We start from the raw sequence: 20,479 nt of genomic DNA, 5'->3' as shown, positions 1-20,479 counted from the left end.
CGCTTTCAGAATAAAACATCTTGAGTTTAATTCGGCTAATGGCAAAAGTAAACTTATAGTCCCTCTACTGGCTGTCTTTGTTGTAGCAGAGGTTATTTAATTCTTTTTTGAGGTCTTATAACTAAGCAAAAGTTTGTTTATAATTACTTTATGACCAAGGTGAATTTTGAGGGAAGTTCTAATATAGGTGTATGGACTGTGTCCCAGTTGAGTAACTTCATAAACATAATTACTGAGAATAAAAAGTTTAAGAAGTTACAATTATAGGTAAAGATTTGAGAGTACCTCACATAAACAGGTTGAATGAAATGGTTGTATTTTTCTTTACTTTTTTCTATCTTTAATCTTTATCTGAATTTTCCAAAATTTAAAGCCATGAAAGAACTTAATATTATTTTATTTCATATTTCTGTGCTTGAGTGACAGACATGAACGTGAGTGGACGGGGATGACTGGACAGATACAGGAGGGAGGAGCGGGACACCCTTCTAGCTCAGCGAATTCGTGAGTTATGTGTGAAGTTTGGGAAGTACTTGTTTATATTGAGGCGAAGGTAGCATAGCTGTATTTTTCGAAGCTTATTGAAGTTTTAGCAATTTTAAAAGGTTCTGTGAACTAGGGCAGGTTTCTGTTAGGCTATATAATTAGTGAATAATGAATATTTTAGTGCCCACCTCTTTTTAATATTTTGTGCTTAGGGCTAAGGAAGAAATATGACAAGATCCTTGACTTCACTGTATTTGAAACACACAAAACAATAGCAAATAACACAAGATGATGGGTTTTTAAAAATTTGTAGTAGAAATACAACAAAATTTACAGTTATAACCATTTTTAAGTGTCGAGTTTAATAGTGTTGAATATCTTTGTTGTGCAAGGTGTTATATATTTAAATTAAAAATAATTTGTTACGGAGAGAGGATAAATGTTTAGGGAAGTAGCATTCAAAATGTACTGCATGAAACCACTCCAAATCCAATTTTACTTAAACATTCTATTTACCTATATTTTATTCTATTTATCTGTTAAAATATAAGCATACTATGTTTATTTAACTTAGGTTTGGAAACTACTAATATCAGAATTTGGAGAAGGAAAAGGGTGTTAATTATTCAAGGCTGGAATAATCCGGGAAAGTTTCATGGAAAAAGAGGAAGACTTAGACTGGACCTTAAAGATTGATTAGGAATTGGGTGGGTTGTGGGCAGGGAAGAGGAAAAGCATTCCACTTTAGGGAACCAGTCAGAGCTCAGAGATGGGCATGAACACTGCCTGTTTCTAGGTCCATGAGAAGACCTGTATTATTAGAATTTATTATTTATGTTGGGGGTAAATGATGTGAGAGGCATTATAGTGTAACATTTCCAAAAATGTATTCTATTTCCCATGGATGGGGAAGGGAAGGTAAATTCATATTTTTTCCTACAAGGCTTCTGTAACATTTGAATGCTACTGTGCATTCAAAGTCTTCTAGAGGTTATGTCCAACATATTTTTTTAAATTTGACCAGAGGAAGCTTTCTTCATCTGGATACCAGTTTGAAAAATGTATATGCCACTTAGAAGTTGTGTAACTTGGTCAAGAAAGGGTACCAGGCGCTCCACTCGAGTCTTTATGATGATTAGGTTATAATCACAATTACTATATGTAAAAAGTGTTTGTAAATTCAGCAGATGTTGAATATGTACTGTGTTATGCTAGTGATGAGACTTTTAGAAGTGTGTAAGGGAAAGGTTATAGAACCATAGAATATTGCATGCGTGTAAAACCCTTCTGTGTGCTTGCTAGTCTGAGCATGGTCTGCGCACACTGGCATCTCCTAGCCTGCAGTCTTGTTGGAGATGCAGAACACTAGACTCCACGTCAGACCTACGAATTAGAACCTGCATTTTATCAGGTGCTTCACATGCACAGTAAAATTTGTCGTGTGCTCTTCCACATCATCTCCAATAAAACTTCATTCTCTTAGACATGGTTAGTCGCTGAGAATTTGATGCCTCCATTTCAAACACCAGGTTTACCCTCTTGAAACTTCTGCCCTTTGGTTACAGTTTTGCGCAGAATGTGCTTAATATCTCCAATGAGAGCCATTTATGTGCAAAAGATAAGCTTATGTGTATATGAGCGTCTCGGAAGATAGGTCGCCTAGAATCGCTTGAGAATGGCCTGACCCGACATTTGGGTGGAAGGTGGTTGGTAACGCTCCTTAGGTGGAGTGCGTTTGAGAGCTGTAAGCCTTGTGTTCCATTGTCACTGCTGCTGCTGTTTCTGTGCTCTCCGCCCAGCAATTTAAGTAACACTCTTTCTTAATTTTAACTTTTCATGTTGGACTATTACTAATTTTGCTAAGCCCAGAGTAGCCTTAGTGTTTGCGTGGAACCAGCTCTTGGAGCCCTTCCATCCATCTACCTAATCACTTGGTGGGACAGTTGATTACGTTAGAGATTGAATTACGTGGTGATGTTCGCCTACTATTTTGCCTGCCTTTAAAAGAAGTTTCTCAGAAAATATTATCTTTCTATTCTTTCACTTTGTAATATCTACATATGTTGAATTATTAGAATTGAACTATTAAATCCCCTTTAAGAAATTAAGTTCTTTTAGTTACATAAATATAAATGCTCGCTGTGAATTAAAACAATGTAGGAAAAAATGAAAATCTACCTGATTGCATTCCTTTAAGGTCATCTTCTGTTTAGTTTGTTTCCTCTTAATTTTTTTAATGTAGTAAAGCTATATATCATATGCAAAATTTAACAATGAAGAAGGGGATTTATGCACTGTTCTGAGAATTGACTTTTTACCCAGAAAATTTAAGCTAATGTCTAGACCTTAATATAATTAATGTGTTTTTTGACATTAGGGAAGAAACCCCTTTTTCTTGGAACCAGCAATAATTATTACAATTACTGATGGGAGCAAGTTGACTACTACCAGTGGAGTCCAGGATGAGGTAAGTTATGTTTCTGTCAGCATGGATTATGAAAGTGAAGTTAAAAAGGCTTTGTTTTTATATGCACGGCAGGGTATTGAATACCTTCTGTAGAAGCTCTTTGGTTGTTTGCTGCACGCTAGAGCCACCTGTGTCCTGGTGCTCATGTGCCTTCTCTGTTGTCTGTAGCAGTGCTCTCTGAGTTTTCTTGAGTAGCAGTCCCTTCTGTGAAAAAATTCTGAACCTACCCCAGCCTGGTTATATGTGTAATTCTGAGTTTATGTGAGGGTGACAGTATCAGCTCATACAAAACATTTAGTAAAGTTAATTCTTATTTTCAGGTTCAAAAAATGAGGACAGCATTCTAATAATTTCTTCCCATATTTGAGTGGATTGCCACATGCACTCCACTGTGGACACTACCAAACTAGAGTATAGCAAAGCCGTGAGGAGGTTAAGACTAGGAAAAGTGAAGGTGTTCAGACATTTTTATTCTAAGTCAAATATTCTATAATAATTATTAATCTTATTTACTCTCTATTAGCAAAAATTATGCAAAATTGGTTTTGTTGGTGTGATAGGGTGAATACAATAGAATTATTTTAACTTTAAGCTGTTTTTATTGTAGTATATGAACTGCTCTTGAACATTATATTTATTTTTTAAAGTATGTTATAGAAGGGAGATGGTGTAGACTACTCTACTGTTTGTATTCACTTTAGAGTCTTAACTTTAATTCTCACTATATTTAAAAAGGGTTTGATTAAGTAGGAAAGTGTCATTTTTAAGTTCAGTAATTTTTAGCAATACTTTTTATGTGTGACATTGTGGAATGCAAATTAGACTTGGCGTAAGAATATGTGGATTTTAGCCTTCCTTCAGCTACTTTCTATTAGTGAACTTTACGATCTCTTGTCCATGAAATAAAGATGATAGTTCATGCCTTACCGCATAGGATTGTTGGAAGACCGAATGAAATGATGTATGTGAAAGTGCTCGGTGGGCTGTGGAGAGAAGAACGTGTTTTACTGTGAAGCACTGGAGCCAATAAGGGATTGTGATTTCCTGATTTTGATTGGGGGGAAGAAAGCCAAAATTGTTTTGTGTGAGCAGTTGAAGTTAAAGGGAATTAAGGCTGTAATTCATGGAGTTAGAGCTGAAAACTTTAGGTAGATTAAAATGCCATCAATTTCTGAATATCGACTTTGTACTCTGCTACTTTGCCAAAACACTTATTATTAGGTTGAGTAGTTTTTTGGTGGAGACTGTAGGAGTTTCTCTGTACATTATCATGTTGTCTGCAAATAATGACGGTTTTACTTCCTCCTTTCCAGTTTGGATGCCTCTTATTTCTTTTTCTTGTCTGATTGCTGTGGCTAGGACCTCCAGTACTATGTTGAATAGCAGTGGTGAAAGCAGGCACCCTTGTGTTGTTCCCGATCTTAGTGGGAAAGCTTTTAGTGTTTGCCTTTTGAGTATGATGTTGGCAGTAGGTTTCTCATATGTGGCCTTTATTATGTTGAGGTAAGCTCCCTCTGTTCACACTTTGCTGAGTGTCTGTATCATAAATGGGTGCTTATTTGTTTTAAGGCAAAGTTTTATTTAGGTTATGTAGTTGGAACATAGGCCTGTGAGTTGGTGGTTTTCGAGTTTAGGAAAGTCTTTGATCCTATGCATGTTTGGTTTGCAGTGTCCCAATAAGACTCCTCTTCTGGGGCAGAGACAATGTACCTCTGATGTGCATATTGTTGAAGCTTAATTTTTGCTAAAATGTTGGGAAGTATTGGTTTGTTCTAGCCCAAATAGTTAAATTACATTACTCATTTTAAGGAGCCTTTCAGTTCATAAAAAGCATAAAGATGCTTCTTGTTTTCCTCTTTGTGTTTGTGTGTGCACGGGCATGAGCACACACGTGTGCTACATGTGATCTGTGTTGTAATTTCTTCTCGTGAATAGCAAACAGAATTTTTCCTTCATGTCTCTTTTTCTTCAGCTCTCTTAATCTTTGCCTTTGGCAGAACTTGATTCTTTTTCAGATTTATTGAATGAGTGAAAATGTCAGTACTTTTCACATTAGGTATGAGTGTATATGATTTTCGATGCCTGTGGCTGCCATTGATGTGACCTATTACTGTTTGTGCAGTTGTGCCTTCCACCCGTACGATACATTTTGCTCCAGAGTTACACGATCTCGCATGGTGTATTACATGTGTTCTGTTAGTGCTGTTTTTCAGGAATAAGTGTTCCTGCCGCCTTAAAATCATCCTTATGGCATATAAGGAAACTTTGAGTTCATTTAGTCATACTGTTTATTTTAGAAATGACAAAATTGAGATCCAGGGAGGCAAAGTGATTTGCTAAAGGTTATAACATTTGTTATTTCCAAAATGTGGATTAGAATTTATCTGACTTCCAAAGACATTCCAGCCCCATCAGACCAGTGCTTTTTTCCTGATGTATCTTCCGCCTCTCTGATTCTGTGTTTGTGTGCTTTTAAAATTTACCTCCTATTTACCTGATTTCCTTTTTGTTTACTTGAGCTTTCTCTGCACTTGTGATGAAGTAATGTGTTCCTATTCACTTGGTGTACCTTGAATGACTATGATAACCCGGGCAATGAGGATAACCAAGATAAGTAGGGTGGATTTCTGGTACTCAAGTTCACAGTCTCATGGGGGAGATCGCTTATTAAATGGCTTTATGAATGCTGCAGTGGAGGTCCATACTGAGTGGATCCGAGCACTAACGGGGGAGGGGAGGGTTACTATCACCTATCTTGTGTGTGTGTGTGTGTGTGTGTGTGTGTGTGTGTGTGTCAAATTCTATGTAATGTGATTTTTGTAGTCATTTAATTTTGATTGAATTCAAGGATCTTGTGGATGATCTGGTAGAGGGATGTGGCTTATAGTATATATGTGTGAAATTTATAAAGAAGCCTGGTATGAAGTTGTTTTAAGCCTAGAAAATAGTTAATGGAAAGACTTGGGTGCCATATTGTCTCTTGACCTGGTTAAGATTATACTGGCTGGAATAACCCAATTTCTTATAACTTGTTTGTTAAAATGATACAGGGATACTGTTTCCTCTGTGACAGCTCACCTTGTAGCAGTGTGTTAGGTTTAGAAGAAGGGCAGTTTTGGATTGTGGACAATAATCTTGAGATGTTTATGATCATTTTACGTGAATCCACGTCTTTATTATCTTTGTGGCCTCATTTAATTAAGTCCAGGCTGTTGTCTGAGGTGTCAGGGGTGTGTTTCTACTGTGGTGTTTTTGAAAACTCACTAGGACTTTTGATGACTGTTTGTGTTGGAAAAGCATGTGTGTATTTTAAAAATATTTTTTCTTTTTAAATACAGCTATTTGATAAAATTGGTTTGCAGTATTTTCACTGATGAGTTAGATGGGACTTTAAATTCTGATACATGAGAAAACTAGACTGTTTACCTCCATAGTAGTAATTTTTGATGTTGAAAAACATACTGTGGTCAAATAATCATAGTACCATTTACTGATGTGTCAAATGTTTTGGTAGAATTTACTAAATTATAATTGGAGTTGTTGAAAAACACTTTTTTCTGGTCTTTGTTTCTTGCAATACTCCTCTCTGGTACTGTTTTGCAGTGGAAAACTATTCTGTACTTCAGATTCCAGAAACATGTGGCTAACTATATTGCTCAATAAAGTGGCCTGAAGAAGTCCTGCCAGCACCTTCTTGGTGATGAATGACATTCCAGGAAGTGTAGCAGTTATTTTTCTCTTCCTTGACAGTGCTAATAGTAGTATTATCTTTCAAATATGAGGTTTCTATATGCTGAGAATCTTTCTGCATCTCTATCAGTGTTATGACGGCACTGGAAGTCAACATTTTAAAGAAAATATTTGCAGTAAAAAAAAAAAAACTATTGGTTTTTGACACTAAAAGTTCTGCCTTTAATGAGCTTCTCCCAGCTTTTTAAGACAAACTAGGACAACTACTTTTATAACTTCTTGGCAGATGTTCAGAAAGGGCATGTGGTATAGGAAAAAAAGTGTCTGAGTAATCTCAGCTACACGTTCAAGTAGCTATAAATTGGGGTCTTTTAACCTCTCAGTTCTCCAGAGTTGATGCAGAAGCCTCATCAGACTTTGCGATGTCGATGTCCATTGGCATTAGTGACTTTCCAGGAGCATGCTGGGCAGTGTAAATAGTTTTACCTTTTACAAGGATAATCTGTGATTAGGATCTATAATTACGGTTTGTATTTAACTCTTCATGGTCTGTACTGATTAAAAGGACGGTCCATTTCTGGTGTCTGAAATAGTTCAGATACCACATCTCTCTTCCCCCCAGATGTTTTTATTTCACTAAAATTACTAAAAATATGTGCCAAAAGCTGTCAGTACTGTTTAAATTGTGTCAGTAAAGTCTTTGAAACACATATTTAAAATTGTTTCCCCCCTGTATTCCTAGAATTTCAGGGTACTTTCTCTTTTTTTTTCTTTTTTAAAAGGACCGCTGAGATCATATGGTATTTGTCCCTTACCGTCTGGCTTATTTCACTTAGCATACTGGAACATAATAAATAGAAGAAAAAAGGAAACAAAATATAACCAGAGACATTGAAGTTAAGAACAATCTAACAATGGTCAGGGGGGAGTGGGGAGAGGACAGTGAGGAGAGGGGATTACAGGAACTACTGTAAAGGACACATGGACAAAATCAAGGGGGAGGGTGGAGGTGGGGGAGGGAGGGGGAGAAAAGGCACACAACTGTAATTGAATAACAATAAAAAATTAAAATTATTAAAAAAAAAAAAAAGACCACCGAGGAACCTTGAGGTACGTCACTGTAGTGTGATAGAATGCACCCCGCAGGCCTGTGTGCGAACGTGTTGCTGTGCTTTCACGTCTCCTGCGTGGTGGTGCCTTTTCATAGTGATGGTACCAGGGGCCCAGCAGCAGCAGCAAGACTAGCGCCTGTGTTACTGACCTGTGATTCAGATACTCTGCACATACGTACAGCATTACTCTGTGTGTTAGTCTCTATCAATACAACTTCTCGAGAACATTTCATAAGAATTTGCTACAGGCAAATTATTTGTATTTTTTTAACCCATATTTTTTGCCCTGTTCTTCTGTCAACCCCTGATTTACTGCTTTAGTTGTACTATAGAAAAATATATCTGCAATTATGAGTATATTAAAATATGTATAATAAATATGCACAATTAAAAGGAGTTGATGAAATATTTCAATTTAATACCTATAGTGGATTTTCAGCAATTGACGTTTGCAATACTCTTATTTTTTTAAGGTCATATGTAAGGGAATGTTCTTAAGGATTACCTCATCACAAACACTACAATAGGATAATTAAAAAGAAATGCTGGCTGATTACTCTTTAATGAAACTCTGTGGCTACAATAACTAATCTATTATCTAGAAGTCGGTGGTAAGATCTATCTAAGTTGTTTTTATTCAGAGGGTGAAGCATCTTTACCCTGCGTCTATCAGCCTGTCAGAACCAATAAGTAATGACACACCGTACCTGTAAGGAAAGCTCCTAGTAGACACGTTTCTGTGACTCTTCTGATCCTATGTAAACTACTGTGGGATTGAGGACAGTAGTTTTCAAATGGCTGCATCAAAATCACCTAAGATGTTTTATAAAATACACAGGCCTCAGCTCTGATTCTTGAAACTTTCGTTCAATTGATCTGGACAGGGACCTGGGAAACTATATTTTTTGAAGTTTCCCAGTTGATTCTGATGCACGGATTTGGAAGCCATAGTTTTAGAGAGCACAGTGTAACTACAAATATATATATTTTTTAAGCTACCAAAAAAATACATGTGAAAATGAATAACAAAACAAGTTAAAACTATTTTGACTTACAAGGCTATCAAAATATGTCAAGATGAAAATTAATTTGACCTTTAGAATTGTTAAATTTGAGAATGGACTTCCAAGGGATATAGAATCGGCCTTCTGTAAATATAAGATTTCGTATCGGCCTTCTTACTGTGTTTGGTCTGGTTGAGAATCCATTATCGGGTAGCCTTTAAATATTAACTTCCGTGCCGATTGCAGTCCGTAGTTACTGCTTATGGTCTGCGGTACTGACGATGACTCTTAGACCCGGAGTATGAAATGAGGTAGAAGAAGAGAGGATAAGGAAAGGGGGAGTCACCTGTTCATCTCAGCTATCACGTGCTTGCTATCTCCGGCTTAGGAATTTTTATCCAAAGGAATACATAGTATTGTGTTATCCTTATTGTGCTTTACTTCCTGGTTTGGATGTCCATAACTGACATTATTTATACATATGTACACATACATGTACACATACTTGACCTAGGGGAGGGCAGCTTATAGAGAATTGGTGATAGTTACACTTAATGTTTGCTTTCTGTAGAGTTGCTGCTTAAATACCCTTTCATAACAAGTTGTTCTTATATTTGAATTCTTAAAAGGATATCTAGATTAATTCAGCAGTAATTTTTCCCGTGATGCATAGTAACTGGTTGTGTGTAAGAATTGGGGCGCGCCCTCTGTGTTTAGTGTGACTGTGTCTAGGTACTGGGAACACAAAGGTGGGACCACGCAAGACTCCTGCCCCTAGCAGAATCTTGCATGTTGTCTGAAGATACGCGAGGAAACAAGCACTCGTACTGCTCTACAGGGAGGGAAACCTCCTGGCCGAGTAAACAAGGTTCTGAGAGAGCGTGACGAGAAGAGTGTGGTTTTGGGGGGCGAGTAAAGAATTGAGCCCTGACATTTCAGGAAGAGGGACAGTGCAAGAGTGTGAAGGCCTGAAGACAGCGTATTGGGTGACTGGATTACATGAGTGAAGTGTAGACATTGTAGGTGGGAGGAGCGAGTGCCTGAAACGTAGGAAGAGGCCACGTGATAACCACCCTGAGACTGTATGAATCCGTGTAACATTTACAGAGGAGGTTTTGGATATGTTAAGCAGGTGGGCAACACGATCAGATTTGCATCTTAATAAGCTTATGCTGCCAGCAAGGGGAAAGAAGATAGATTGAAGAATGGTAAACTGGGAAGATTTAGCAAACTACATGCAGCAATTCCGGAAAACACATGGGGCGTGCTGAGACTAAGCTAGTGCTGGATAGGAAGGCAGACATTTGAGAGTCGATGGGCATGCTGGTCAGCTCTTTAAAGGTGGTGGTAGCAGAATAAAGCCGTGTTTGACAGGGGTTTTGAACCCAGGGTCTAGGCTGGGGCTTCAGAGGGTTCTGTGAATTTCCTAAAATCTTATCCAGACACTGTCCGGCTGTGTGTTTGCACATTTTCTCAGGGACGGTGGCTTATAGGGTTAATCATATTCTCAGATAGGTAAAAATACAACAACAAAAAACGACCATCTAGTAAGTAGTCTTTTGAGGTTTCCGACTTGGGAATCTATGTGGATGTTGGCAGTATTAACTGAATGGGGGATACTGGATAAGTAGTAGAAAGGAATGTGAAATAAATGTTTGATAAACTGTCTGTCTTTAGGGTGCAAGTGTTTTAAAGGAGTCATGAGCCAACTTTTAAAACAATAACTTCACAAGTTTTTTTCTTGCCTTAAAATTTTTTGTATTTACAAACAAATAAGTAGAACCTTATCTCTGATTTCCTATAGTTAGAATTTTTATTTTGAAGCAGATTAAATAAACCTTAAGTTATCTTATTGTCTATTTACCAGGTCTTTTAAGTTTTTAAGTTTAAGGCCATAGTGATGGGAACGTTTGGAATTGCTTGTTTCAGACGAGCATGAATGTTGAAATCCCGAGCACTAGGCGAAGAGCATTGTGTGGGGGCCACCTCTTGCTAGTGTCACGTCCGCTGAGGAGGGTACAAGACTAACCCTTTCTTGTTTTCAGTTTAATTTAAGTATGCGATTTAAGAAGGTGGGGAGGAGAGAGAGAGAGAGAGGAGCACACTCTCCCTGTCTGGAGCCCAATCCGTCCTGTCCCCTCTCTCCCCCCACCTGGCACGTTACCTTTACCTTTACCTTTCTCCTCGGCTCCAAAGGCCCCTTGTTTTGCCTCTGTAACTTGTTTCCGGAACCCATTTCTTTGACGGCTCACTTCTTCTAAGATTTAAAAAAAAAAAAAAAGAATAGTAGTAGATTGGCTTTAACTGTATTGGCAGTTTTCTGCCAATTAAACTCAGTTAAAGTCAGCCTGCTGGGTGCACTTCATGCCTCTCTGAACCAGATTACAGTCTGAGCCTGAAGGAGTGGAGTACCTGGTCTCCTGATGAGGCCCACTCACCGAAACCTGAGGCTGCTAGTTGTCTATAAATACCTTCCTTATACTTACTTAGCTGTGTTCCATAGCTATTTTTATGTAATTTCCACTTCCAGTTCTTTTCCGATGTAATACAATAGATTAAAATTTTTTAAATTTGTGTATTAGGAATAAACTATGCAGTGACTGGAAGATATTTTGAATCTGATTTTTACACCAAGGCAAGGCTACGTTTTGATCTAGACAAGGCTGTTTTGGTTTATTTTTCCCCACGCTCTGTCTTTTCAGGTTGAATTACTGATTTCCCCCCCTTTGTTTTGTTTGTTGTGGTTTTGATGTTTTTTTTCCTTTCAGCTAAAGGAGCAGCCCAGTGGCTTTCGAGAAGTGCCAAAGTGCACTGACTGTCTCACGTGACTGGTGCCTCAGGGAGGGTCGTGATTCCTGGATCCAGGACCGACCTGATCCTGGATGTCACTTCAAGCAGGCAGATCGTGGGGAAAAGCCTTGTCTGATGGCTAGCCTTCCTCAAAACTCTGGTGCTAGTCATCTCGGAAGGCCTCAGAGAAAGCCTTGAAGGTGAGCAGAGTAGAGTGTAGTTCTCTCTGGGGGCTGTGACTACGTGTTGGAGAATCTGATTCAACATGGAATGACATCCCTAACCGGAAAAACTCAGGTTCAGTTGGTAAATAACCTTCAGTTCATAAACGTGTTGATGAGGATCAGACCCCGTCTTTGGAGTTATTAGAAACTGCCCTCCTAGCCTTAAGATCTATACAGGGAGGAATCTGATATTTCCTGGGCCCTTCAGAACCTGAGGTTAAAAAACAGCCATCTTTGTAGCAGTTTGCATTTATGCAGCTCATATTTTATTGCATTCTGTTTGAGGATTATTGGAACTGCCTGCATCATTTAAATAACATTTTTCGCCCTATGAAAGATTTCTTTAGAGATGTTTTGAGCAATGTGGTTTGGAAAAAGTTCAGTCCCAGGCTTCTCTGTCCCTGTGCTTTAAGCACTCATAGAACCCGATTGTTCATGCCATTAGCTTTTCTGCTAAAATTCAAACTCTAAAACCTGTCCTCAGGCCTGTTAGATTTTTTTTTTGAGTCACCAATATTAGAAAAAACAAAAACAATAATGGGGGCCTGCACCATCCTCAGTGTAAGTACATTTTTGCATTTGGAAATTATATATGTCACTGCTATATTAATATTAGAAAACATGCAAAAACAAGTTTAAAAAGATGAAGTGGAAAATCTTATACAGGGGAGGTTCTGATATTTTCTCCCTCCATACCATGCGTTATGATGTATACGGGGGTTGGCAGACATTTCTCAAAGGGCCAGAGGGTAAACGCTTCAGGCTTTCAGCCCATATGGCCTCTGCTGGAACTACTGAATTCCACTGTAAGGCAAAAGCAGCTATAGATAATATTTTAAACTAATGAGTGTGCCTGTCTTTAGTAAAGTTTTATTTGCCAAAACAAGCTGTGGGCTGGACTTGGCTTGTGTTTGCGGACCCCTGGAGAACACTGGTTTGTGTACTCCACAGGCCTAGGCCTTGAAATTGTTGCCCTGCTGGTGTTAGGTCCTCGCCACCAGCAGTTCTAGAGTGTGTTTGACCTTCCTTATGGAACTGACTGAGCAGATGAATACCAGTAGTCGGAATGTACTCAGTTTAGTGCGACAAATCCTTATGGCAACACCAGTGATTCGGACACAAAGTTAGGGGCTGAGACCACGAGTTGGAAAGCTCGGGAAGCAGTTATGGAATGGCGTAAAAAGTAAAACGACCCAGTACAAGCTGCCGAGAGGGTCAGGCTGGCACTGGGGAATGATGTCTCGTCTTGGACTTGGAAAGATTAATCCCCGTTTGTGATGTAGATGGGTGCAAAGGCATAAAGGTGCTGAAAGAGACCGTGGGGGAACCGTTTATACCTCAGTTCTGGTAGCTGGCAGAATGTTCAAGAAAGCAGCAAGAAGTGAAGGTGAACAGATCGAGGTGGCCTATCGTGTATGTATGCTCTTCCAAAGAACTTGGACTTTCCCTTACAGGCTGATGGTAACATGGGAGAGATTTTAGTAGAGGGTAAAATGATCAGATTTAGATTTTGGAAAGATAGTGGCAATAGTGGGGAATGGACAGTGAAGAGATGTTTTCGGCAACTCATTTTTTTCACCTCCTTATAAAAGAGGACTCAATCGTTTGTGAGTTGTTTTATACCAGACATAAATAAAGAAATGTGGAATACTATTTTTAGTGATAAAAGGGAATGAAGAACTGATATGTTACAACATGGATGAACCTCTGAAACATGCTAGATGCAAAAGCCCACGTATCACATAAGGCATATCGTATGATGCCACTTTTATGGAATGTCCGAAAAGTAAATGAGTGGTTGCCAGGAAGTGGACTGGGCACTGACTGCGGGTAGGCAGGAGGGATCCTCTTGGGGTGTTGGAAGTGTTCTAAAACTGGGTGGTGGTGAGGGTTGTATAGCTTTAAATTTACTGAAAATAACTGGACGCTTTTTAAATGGGTAACTTTTATGGAAGGTAATTATACCTCAATTAAGTTGTTAAAAAATTAGAAAGACTTCACCTTTAAAATTTCTCGGAGTGAAACTCTGTTAAGGAAATGATTTCCATATTACTGATTGCCAAGCAGTTGCTCTTTGTTCTGAACAAACAATAATCTTAAACTACTAGAACCCCCCAAAAGTGTTTTTTTAAAACTTAAAGGGTATACATTGTAACTATAAAGCATAACTGTAGGAGCTACCAGCTGAGTCCGATTGTTACTAAAGTTCATAGAATTCACTTTGACTTTAATAATTTCTTAATTTTTCTTTCCATATTAAGTATCATGTAAGGAGAACCTTAAATGCTTATATTGGATAATAAAAAGCTAGAAATATGCTAAGGGAAGTTTACTTGATATTATTTTTCAAGGAAATAATTGCTAAAGAACCTGAAGTGTGATGATTTTAAATTTATAAATTGTTTCTTCATAATTGTAACTGTCATAGAAAATGAAACAAATAATATAAAATGATTAGGAAATGGTTGATTTCACTCAATAAATATTTACTGAGGGCCTTCTGTGTGCTAGGCACTGTTTCTGAGAAACAGATAGTGATGGGCTTTTACTGTTACTGTCTTTTATTCCAGGTGCCAAAATAATTTATGAGGTTGAGCATAGTCATTAAGACGATATGTATAAAACTTAATTGTGTTACTTTTTATTGTTTATAATGTAATTTCACAACTCAATTTCCAGTTCTGTGAGAGTAAGGAAAACGGATCTTAGTATAGCTGAGTCCCACGTACGAGGCAGAGCTTGATGATTTTTTCTATTTCAGGTCTATTGCTCTTTACACTCTAGTGTGGGATTAAAAAAAGTGTAGTACTGCATAAGGATAGACGTATACTCATAGAAATCAGTGGATAAGATCGAGAGTCCAGAAACAAATCCATACCTTTATGGTCAATTGATTTTCAACAAGGGAGCCAAGACCGTTTAATGGGGAAAGAGTAATGAATGTCCGTGTGCAAGAGAAAGAGGCTGGACTCCTACCTGACACCGGATACCAAATGAAATAAAAGTGGGTGAGCAAACTAAATGTGAGAGTTAAAACTCTTGAAAGAAAAACAAGTGTAAACCTTCACTGCCTTGGATTAGGCAGCAGTTTCTTAGACATGACACGCAAGGCACAATCAAAGAAAAATTAGAAAATTTGACTTCATGTAAATGAAAAAACATTTGTGTTTCAAAGGATATTATCAAGAAAAGACAGTAGCAATGACAGAAAATATTTACAAATCATATATCAGATATATGGATGTAGATAAGGAAATAGATAAGGTTGTAGAATATAGAATATACAAAGAACTATTACAGTGCAAAAATAAAAAGATAACCCAATTTAAAAAATGGGTAAAGGATTTGAAAAGATATATCTCCAAAGAAGTCAAGCAAATGGCCAATAAGTACATGAAAAGAATTTCACCATCATCAGTAATTAAGGAAATGCAAATCAACGAGATGGCACTCACACCTATAATGGCTATAATAAAGAAGACGGATAAGAACAGATGTTGCAAATGTAGAGAAACTGAAACCCTCATAGACTTCTGAGGGGAATGGAAAGTAGTATAGCTGCTGTGGAAAGAGTTAGACAGTTTCTCAAGAAGTGAAACAACCTGTGATGCAAAAATTCTACTCCTTGTTATGTAACCAAAAGAAATGAAAGCATGCCCCATAAAATGTCATATCAGCATTATTTATGACGGCCAAAAAGTAGACAACCCAATATCCGTCAACTGTTGGATAAACAAAATCTGGTATATCCATACTATGGATTATTAGCCTTAAACGGGAACGGACTTTTGACACACACAGGAGCATGATGAACCTTGAAGACATCCTGAGTGGAAGGAGCCTGATACAAAAGGCCACTTACAGGACAACTCTAATATACAGAGTATTCAGAAGAGGCATTCTGTGGAAATAGAAATAATGGTTGTTAGCTCTTGGGGGCGGCAAGTGGTGATGCTGATGGATATGAGGTTTCTTTTTTGGGTGATAAAAATGTTCTGGTCCTGCAACTCTGCCTCCCTGGTTCAGTCATTCTAAATAAATGCAATAAAACAAATAGAAAAACTCACATCTTTACCCCCACATACCCTGTTTTTCTCTTTAGTGACTTTAGTTTCCTTATTCCTCTCACAGCAAATTTGGAAATTGTTTCTGGTATCTCCTTGACTTCCCTACCTCCTCTTTAACCCTTAATTACACTCTGGCTTCCGCCGATCCTACCATTCTTAACCAGGTCGCTGACGACTCCCTCATTTCCCAAACCCAGCAGTTGGTTTAAAATTTTTCTCTTTCATGATGTTCATTATTGAACACTCTTTCTTTAAATGTCTCATGGCTCCTGGGTTTACACTCGCCTGGCTTTCCTTTGGCTTTTTGTTCCATTTTAATTCCTGACCTTAGATATTTGGCCATCATTTGATGTAGGGATTAGAGGGACCGACCCTGGACTTCCCGCCCCTGTCCCCCTCTGCGGTAAAAATACATGTCCTTTTAAGTTTCAGAAATGTTATTTCTTTGACAAAATTTTTTCCCTTCTGCTTCTCTGTTTTTCTGGATATCAGACTCTGAATTGACCTATCACCATCATTATTTGTCTTTTGTCTCCTACTTCATCTTTCTTGTCCTTCCTTGGAATTTCCCTTAACTAGGTTGATAAAGAACATGGCTTTCATTAAGGCTTGTAGACTTTTTATCAAGGTGAAATCCACATAACATGAAATTAATCATTTTAAAGTGGACAGTTTAGTGGCATTTAACACATACCTTCCTTTTTATCAAAACTTTTATACTAGACAGAAATATAAAGGTGCTGTAACAGAGCGCATTGGTTTTTTCTAATCCCAAGCAGCAAATTCTGGAATAGGCAAGATTCTTCCATGTACCTTTTCTTGACCAGATAATTTCAGTTTGGGTATCCTTGGATTTTAAACTGTTCTTTTTGGAAATAATCTGAAAAATAACTAAGGATTGGCTTATTGAAGGGAGAGGCAGGAATTTAAGGGACTGTATCTTGAGTCTTAGAACCATGCTTAAATCTATTGGGAAGGAGGAAACAAATCTCTAAGGGCCTGATATTAGAGGTAAGGTTTTATTTGTTGTTATTATTTGTTATGAATAAGAGCTAAGGCTGTGTTATATTTGAGGACGGAGATTTAAGAAATACACACTCAGTTTCACCGAAAATGTTTAAATTTTACTTAAGCTTTTTTTCCGTCTATATTATCCAGTCAAATCTGTCATGAGTGGGACCTGATCCTGGAGGTGCCAGCTCTGTCTTTCGAATCACAGATGCACTTAGTGTTAGTTTGATTGGAATGTGTGCTTCCCTGCTTTTAATGCAAGTGCGCTGATTCTTTGAATACACATTTTCTGCAGCAAAGCGAAACAAGTTCACAGGCATCTAGTTAAGCCTTTAGGGATTCTGAAAAGGAGGAATGATTTTTTTTTTTTTTTTTTTTTTTTTTTTTTTTTTAGGATATTGGTTCAGCAGCTATAGTTGGGATAAAAGCAATAATGGCTTAAAATAGATAGAAATCTTCTTTTTCCCACGCACCAAAGACCGAATCTGCTGTAAGCTATTTTCTGGGCCCTCAGGTTCCTTCTACTTTGTTGCTCTGCCTTTGCTTTTATTTGAACGGTTTATTTGAATTGGTTTTACAACATATCCTAGTTCAGCACTACATCTGAATTTCAGCGTGTGGGAAGGAGTAACGAATGTGGAGGACAGGCACGTAAATTATTGTTACTAAGAATTTAAAGTGCTTCCAAGTACCCTTTATAATGAAGCCACTCTGGTGCTTCGGTTTTGCTAATGCTGTCTTAAGTGGGAGAGAGCAGGAAGTATCGTTAATTATCTAAGGTTTAGGTCTCTTGCTCTCACGAGGCTGTGTGTGTGTATGTGTGTGTGCGCGCACACGCATGCACAATTTTTTCGTCCCATGGAGAAGATTGAGAATGAGGATTCTCACCTGGGTCTTTACAGACTCCCTCCTAGAAAGGAGGCAGAGATAATAGTTTAAAGCACCGGACTCCAAATTAAATGGCATATGTATTCCAGAGCATTTTCTCTCCCCTCTTTTGGCCACTAAATATACGGTACTCAAAATTCGTATTTTCCTTTGTTATTGGTCCCTTTGTTTAACTGTGGTTTATATACAACAAGCTATAGCAATTTTAAGTATAAAAGTTGATGAGTTTTGACAGATGTAAACATGTTATTAACAGCACAATAATAATATGAAATATATCCATCATTCCAGAAAAGTTCTCTCATGCTCCTTTGGCATATCACACCACCCTGGAAACCACTTAATCTGCTATTTCTCTCTCTCCATATGTGATTTATCTTTATAACTTAATAAAATTTGAAAGGGTCAAATAAATAATGTTATTATTCAATTTATATCCCAATTTTCCTACTTGTCTCACAGTTGTTTTGTTTGGATCAGAATCCAAACATGTTCACACTTTACAAATTTGGACCCCTGGATGTTTCTTATTAGGGAAATTATTACCTTACAGTGAATTAGCATTGATACAAAAAAATATGATTTGGCATTAGATCACCTAACGTACAATAGGCAATGCAAATAAAAGCATTTGCAATTGCCAGATTTCGGAGGTGAGAGGTAAAATTTTCAAGGGTAAGAGACGGTAGTATGATTGTTTTACTGCGTATGAGGAACTGTTACTGAGGAATCAAACGTCTGCCCAAAGCCAACCTTTTAAAGGGAGGCATCCAGTAATTTTTTTAGCCTCTAATAATTTATAATTGAAATTAAGAAAAAAGTGTTCTGAAGTTAGTCAAATAGAAATATAAATGAAATACTAGTAGTCTTCGATACACCATGAAATTACACTGTTCATACTAAAAGTGCCAAAGAGGTCAAGATCGTAAGCACAGGCTATGAAATATGACTCTGATGTTCTGCTTAACATCTAATGACCAAAAGGGATTCAGAAGAACCTCCAGACCTAGCGTGGAGAAGACCTAGACTCAAAGTCTGTGATACGGGGATTCCGTGAGACTGTGATACAGAAGAAAGAGCTGTGCAGCTGTGTGAGTGATTAAGGTGCTATTGTTGGAAGAACTTTTACGTACATTTAATGTTACATTTTGGGGAAGCAAAGCAATACATTACATTGATATACCTCAGAGTCTAAGTTATAGGTTACAGGTGTGTTGGAGGATTAGATAAGATGATTCAGTGTAGGATATCTAATCAAAACCCTTAACTTTTACGTGGTTTGGAGTAATACTTGGTATGAATAAGAAGTCTTAAAGCTTTTTTCTCTTTCTACCTCTGCAAATTTTCAAGAAAAGGCTATTGTTATTTTTGTGGGCTATCATCTGTTTCTGGAAGATAGGGACACATACAGGGTCCGGCAGAGGTAACGTCTGCATGAGGGTGGTTGGTAGGGTAATCATGGCTGTAATAATTTATAGTTTTATTGTGAACATTTCACCTACAATGTCATGTGATGTCCTTGAGTGTGATATTGTTATGTTCCAGAATGACATGCTTATGATTTTTAATAAAAGATATAATAAAAGGGCATTATTTGTGCTGGACCCTGTATATTAACACACTGTGGAAATTAGTTGATATGTTTTTGTGCATTAAGTGCACTCAGTTACATAGAAAATAATGGCTCAAAGTGATTCATAAAGCTTTTACTATATTTTTATTTTTAAGTTTCTTTACCAACATGCTTTAAATTAACTTTCTGACCTAATACTTTATAATTTCTTCCAGTTTAAATGTTTTATGTTAGATTCTGAATAATTGGGATAGTATTTAACAATTATGCATAGTTATACAATAGAATTTATAACATTATTGTACTTCTTTGAATAAAAAATACTCTTCTAGTGCGTATGATTTGGAGCTTAGCTTTGTAGTTTTTTTTAAATCATGTTTCGTACATTACAGTACCTTGTTATCACTTGAACACGTTAAATCATCACTAACATCAGAGGTAGAGAAAGCGTCAGGGCCTAAGGACATACATATTTTTTCCTCTGTAATTGTCTTTGGTATCAGTTCCTTGCTTTTTGCTTTTCTTAATCTGTTTCTTCCTTTTATTCCTAGTCCTTTAGTTGTCAGTTACACTGGTGCTTTTTTAAAATTGTTACATCAGCTCCCTAACTTGTCTTAGTTTCCTTCAATCTGTCATACCGCGGCAGTAAGTATTTTAAAGCATGCCACTCGAGTATATTTTTCTGCTGTTCACAGTGTTTCATCGCTTTCATTGTCCTTAGTATCCTTTACAGCCTAGCCAGTCACCTTCATTGTCCATCTATCTGTTTAGTTACTTAGCATATTTATTGAGTCTCTCTTATGAACCAGTCACTGTACTAGGCTCTGAGATCAAATGATCAGCGAAAACAAGCAGGAGCTCTGCCTCCATAGGTCTAGTTTTGACAAGACAAACATTAATAAAAACATCACGTAGATAAAAGTGAATTGAAATTGTTACAAGCCCAGCAAAAGGGAGTATACTGTGTGTCATGGGAGCTTGCAATAAGGGTGCTCTAGATGTGGTCAGGGAGCTCATGGAAAGCTAAGATCTAACAAGATGAGTGGGATTTGCTGCACAAAAAGTGGAATGGTGGTCATACGGGGCGGAGACTGGACAAAGGCTCTTTTTCCAAAGGGAGTGTGTTTGAGGAGGAGGGAGTGGAAGAAGCTGAAGTGACTTGGAGCA

The 20,479-nt window shown here is 37.6% G+C and overlaps 1 protein-coding gene across 6 annotated transcripts in view; it reads left to right on the top strand.

The window, feature by feature from the left end:
• INTS6 (integrator complex subunit 6) overlaps positions 1-20,479 on the top strand; it is an 87,507-nt gene that overhangs the window by 17,738 nt on the left and 49,290 nt on the right. For 5 of the 6 annotated variants that reach the window (XR_006656484.3, XR_006656485.3, XR_006656487.3 and 2 more), the window contains one exon: positions 2,864-2,953. Coding sequence is in view for 2 of the 6 variants with exons in the window: in XM_024568630.3 (XP_024424398.1) it covers positions 2,864-2,953 (90 nt within the window). In the remaining 4 variants the exon portion in view is untranslated. Of the gene's footprint in view, positions 1-2,863; positions 2,954-11,527; positions 11,750-20,479 lie in introns of those variants that run through there. The other variant, XM_045201308.3, reaches the window with a different exon arrangement.

Source organism: Desmodus rotundus, chromosome 13, assembly GCF_022682495.2.
Source record: "Desmodus rotundus isolate HL8 chromosome 13, HLdesRot8A.1, whole genome shotgun sequence".
NCBI classification, from domain to species: Eukaryota; Metazoa; Chordata; class Mammalia; order Chiroptera; family Phyllostomidae; genus Desmodus; species Desmodus rotundus.
This window is presented reverse-complemented; position numbering and strand designations above follow the sequence as displayed.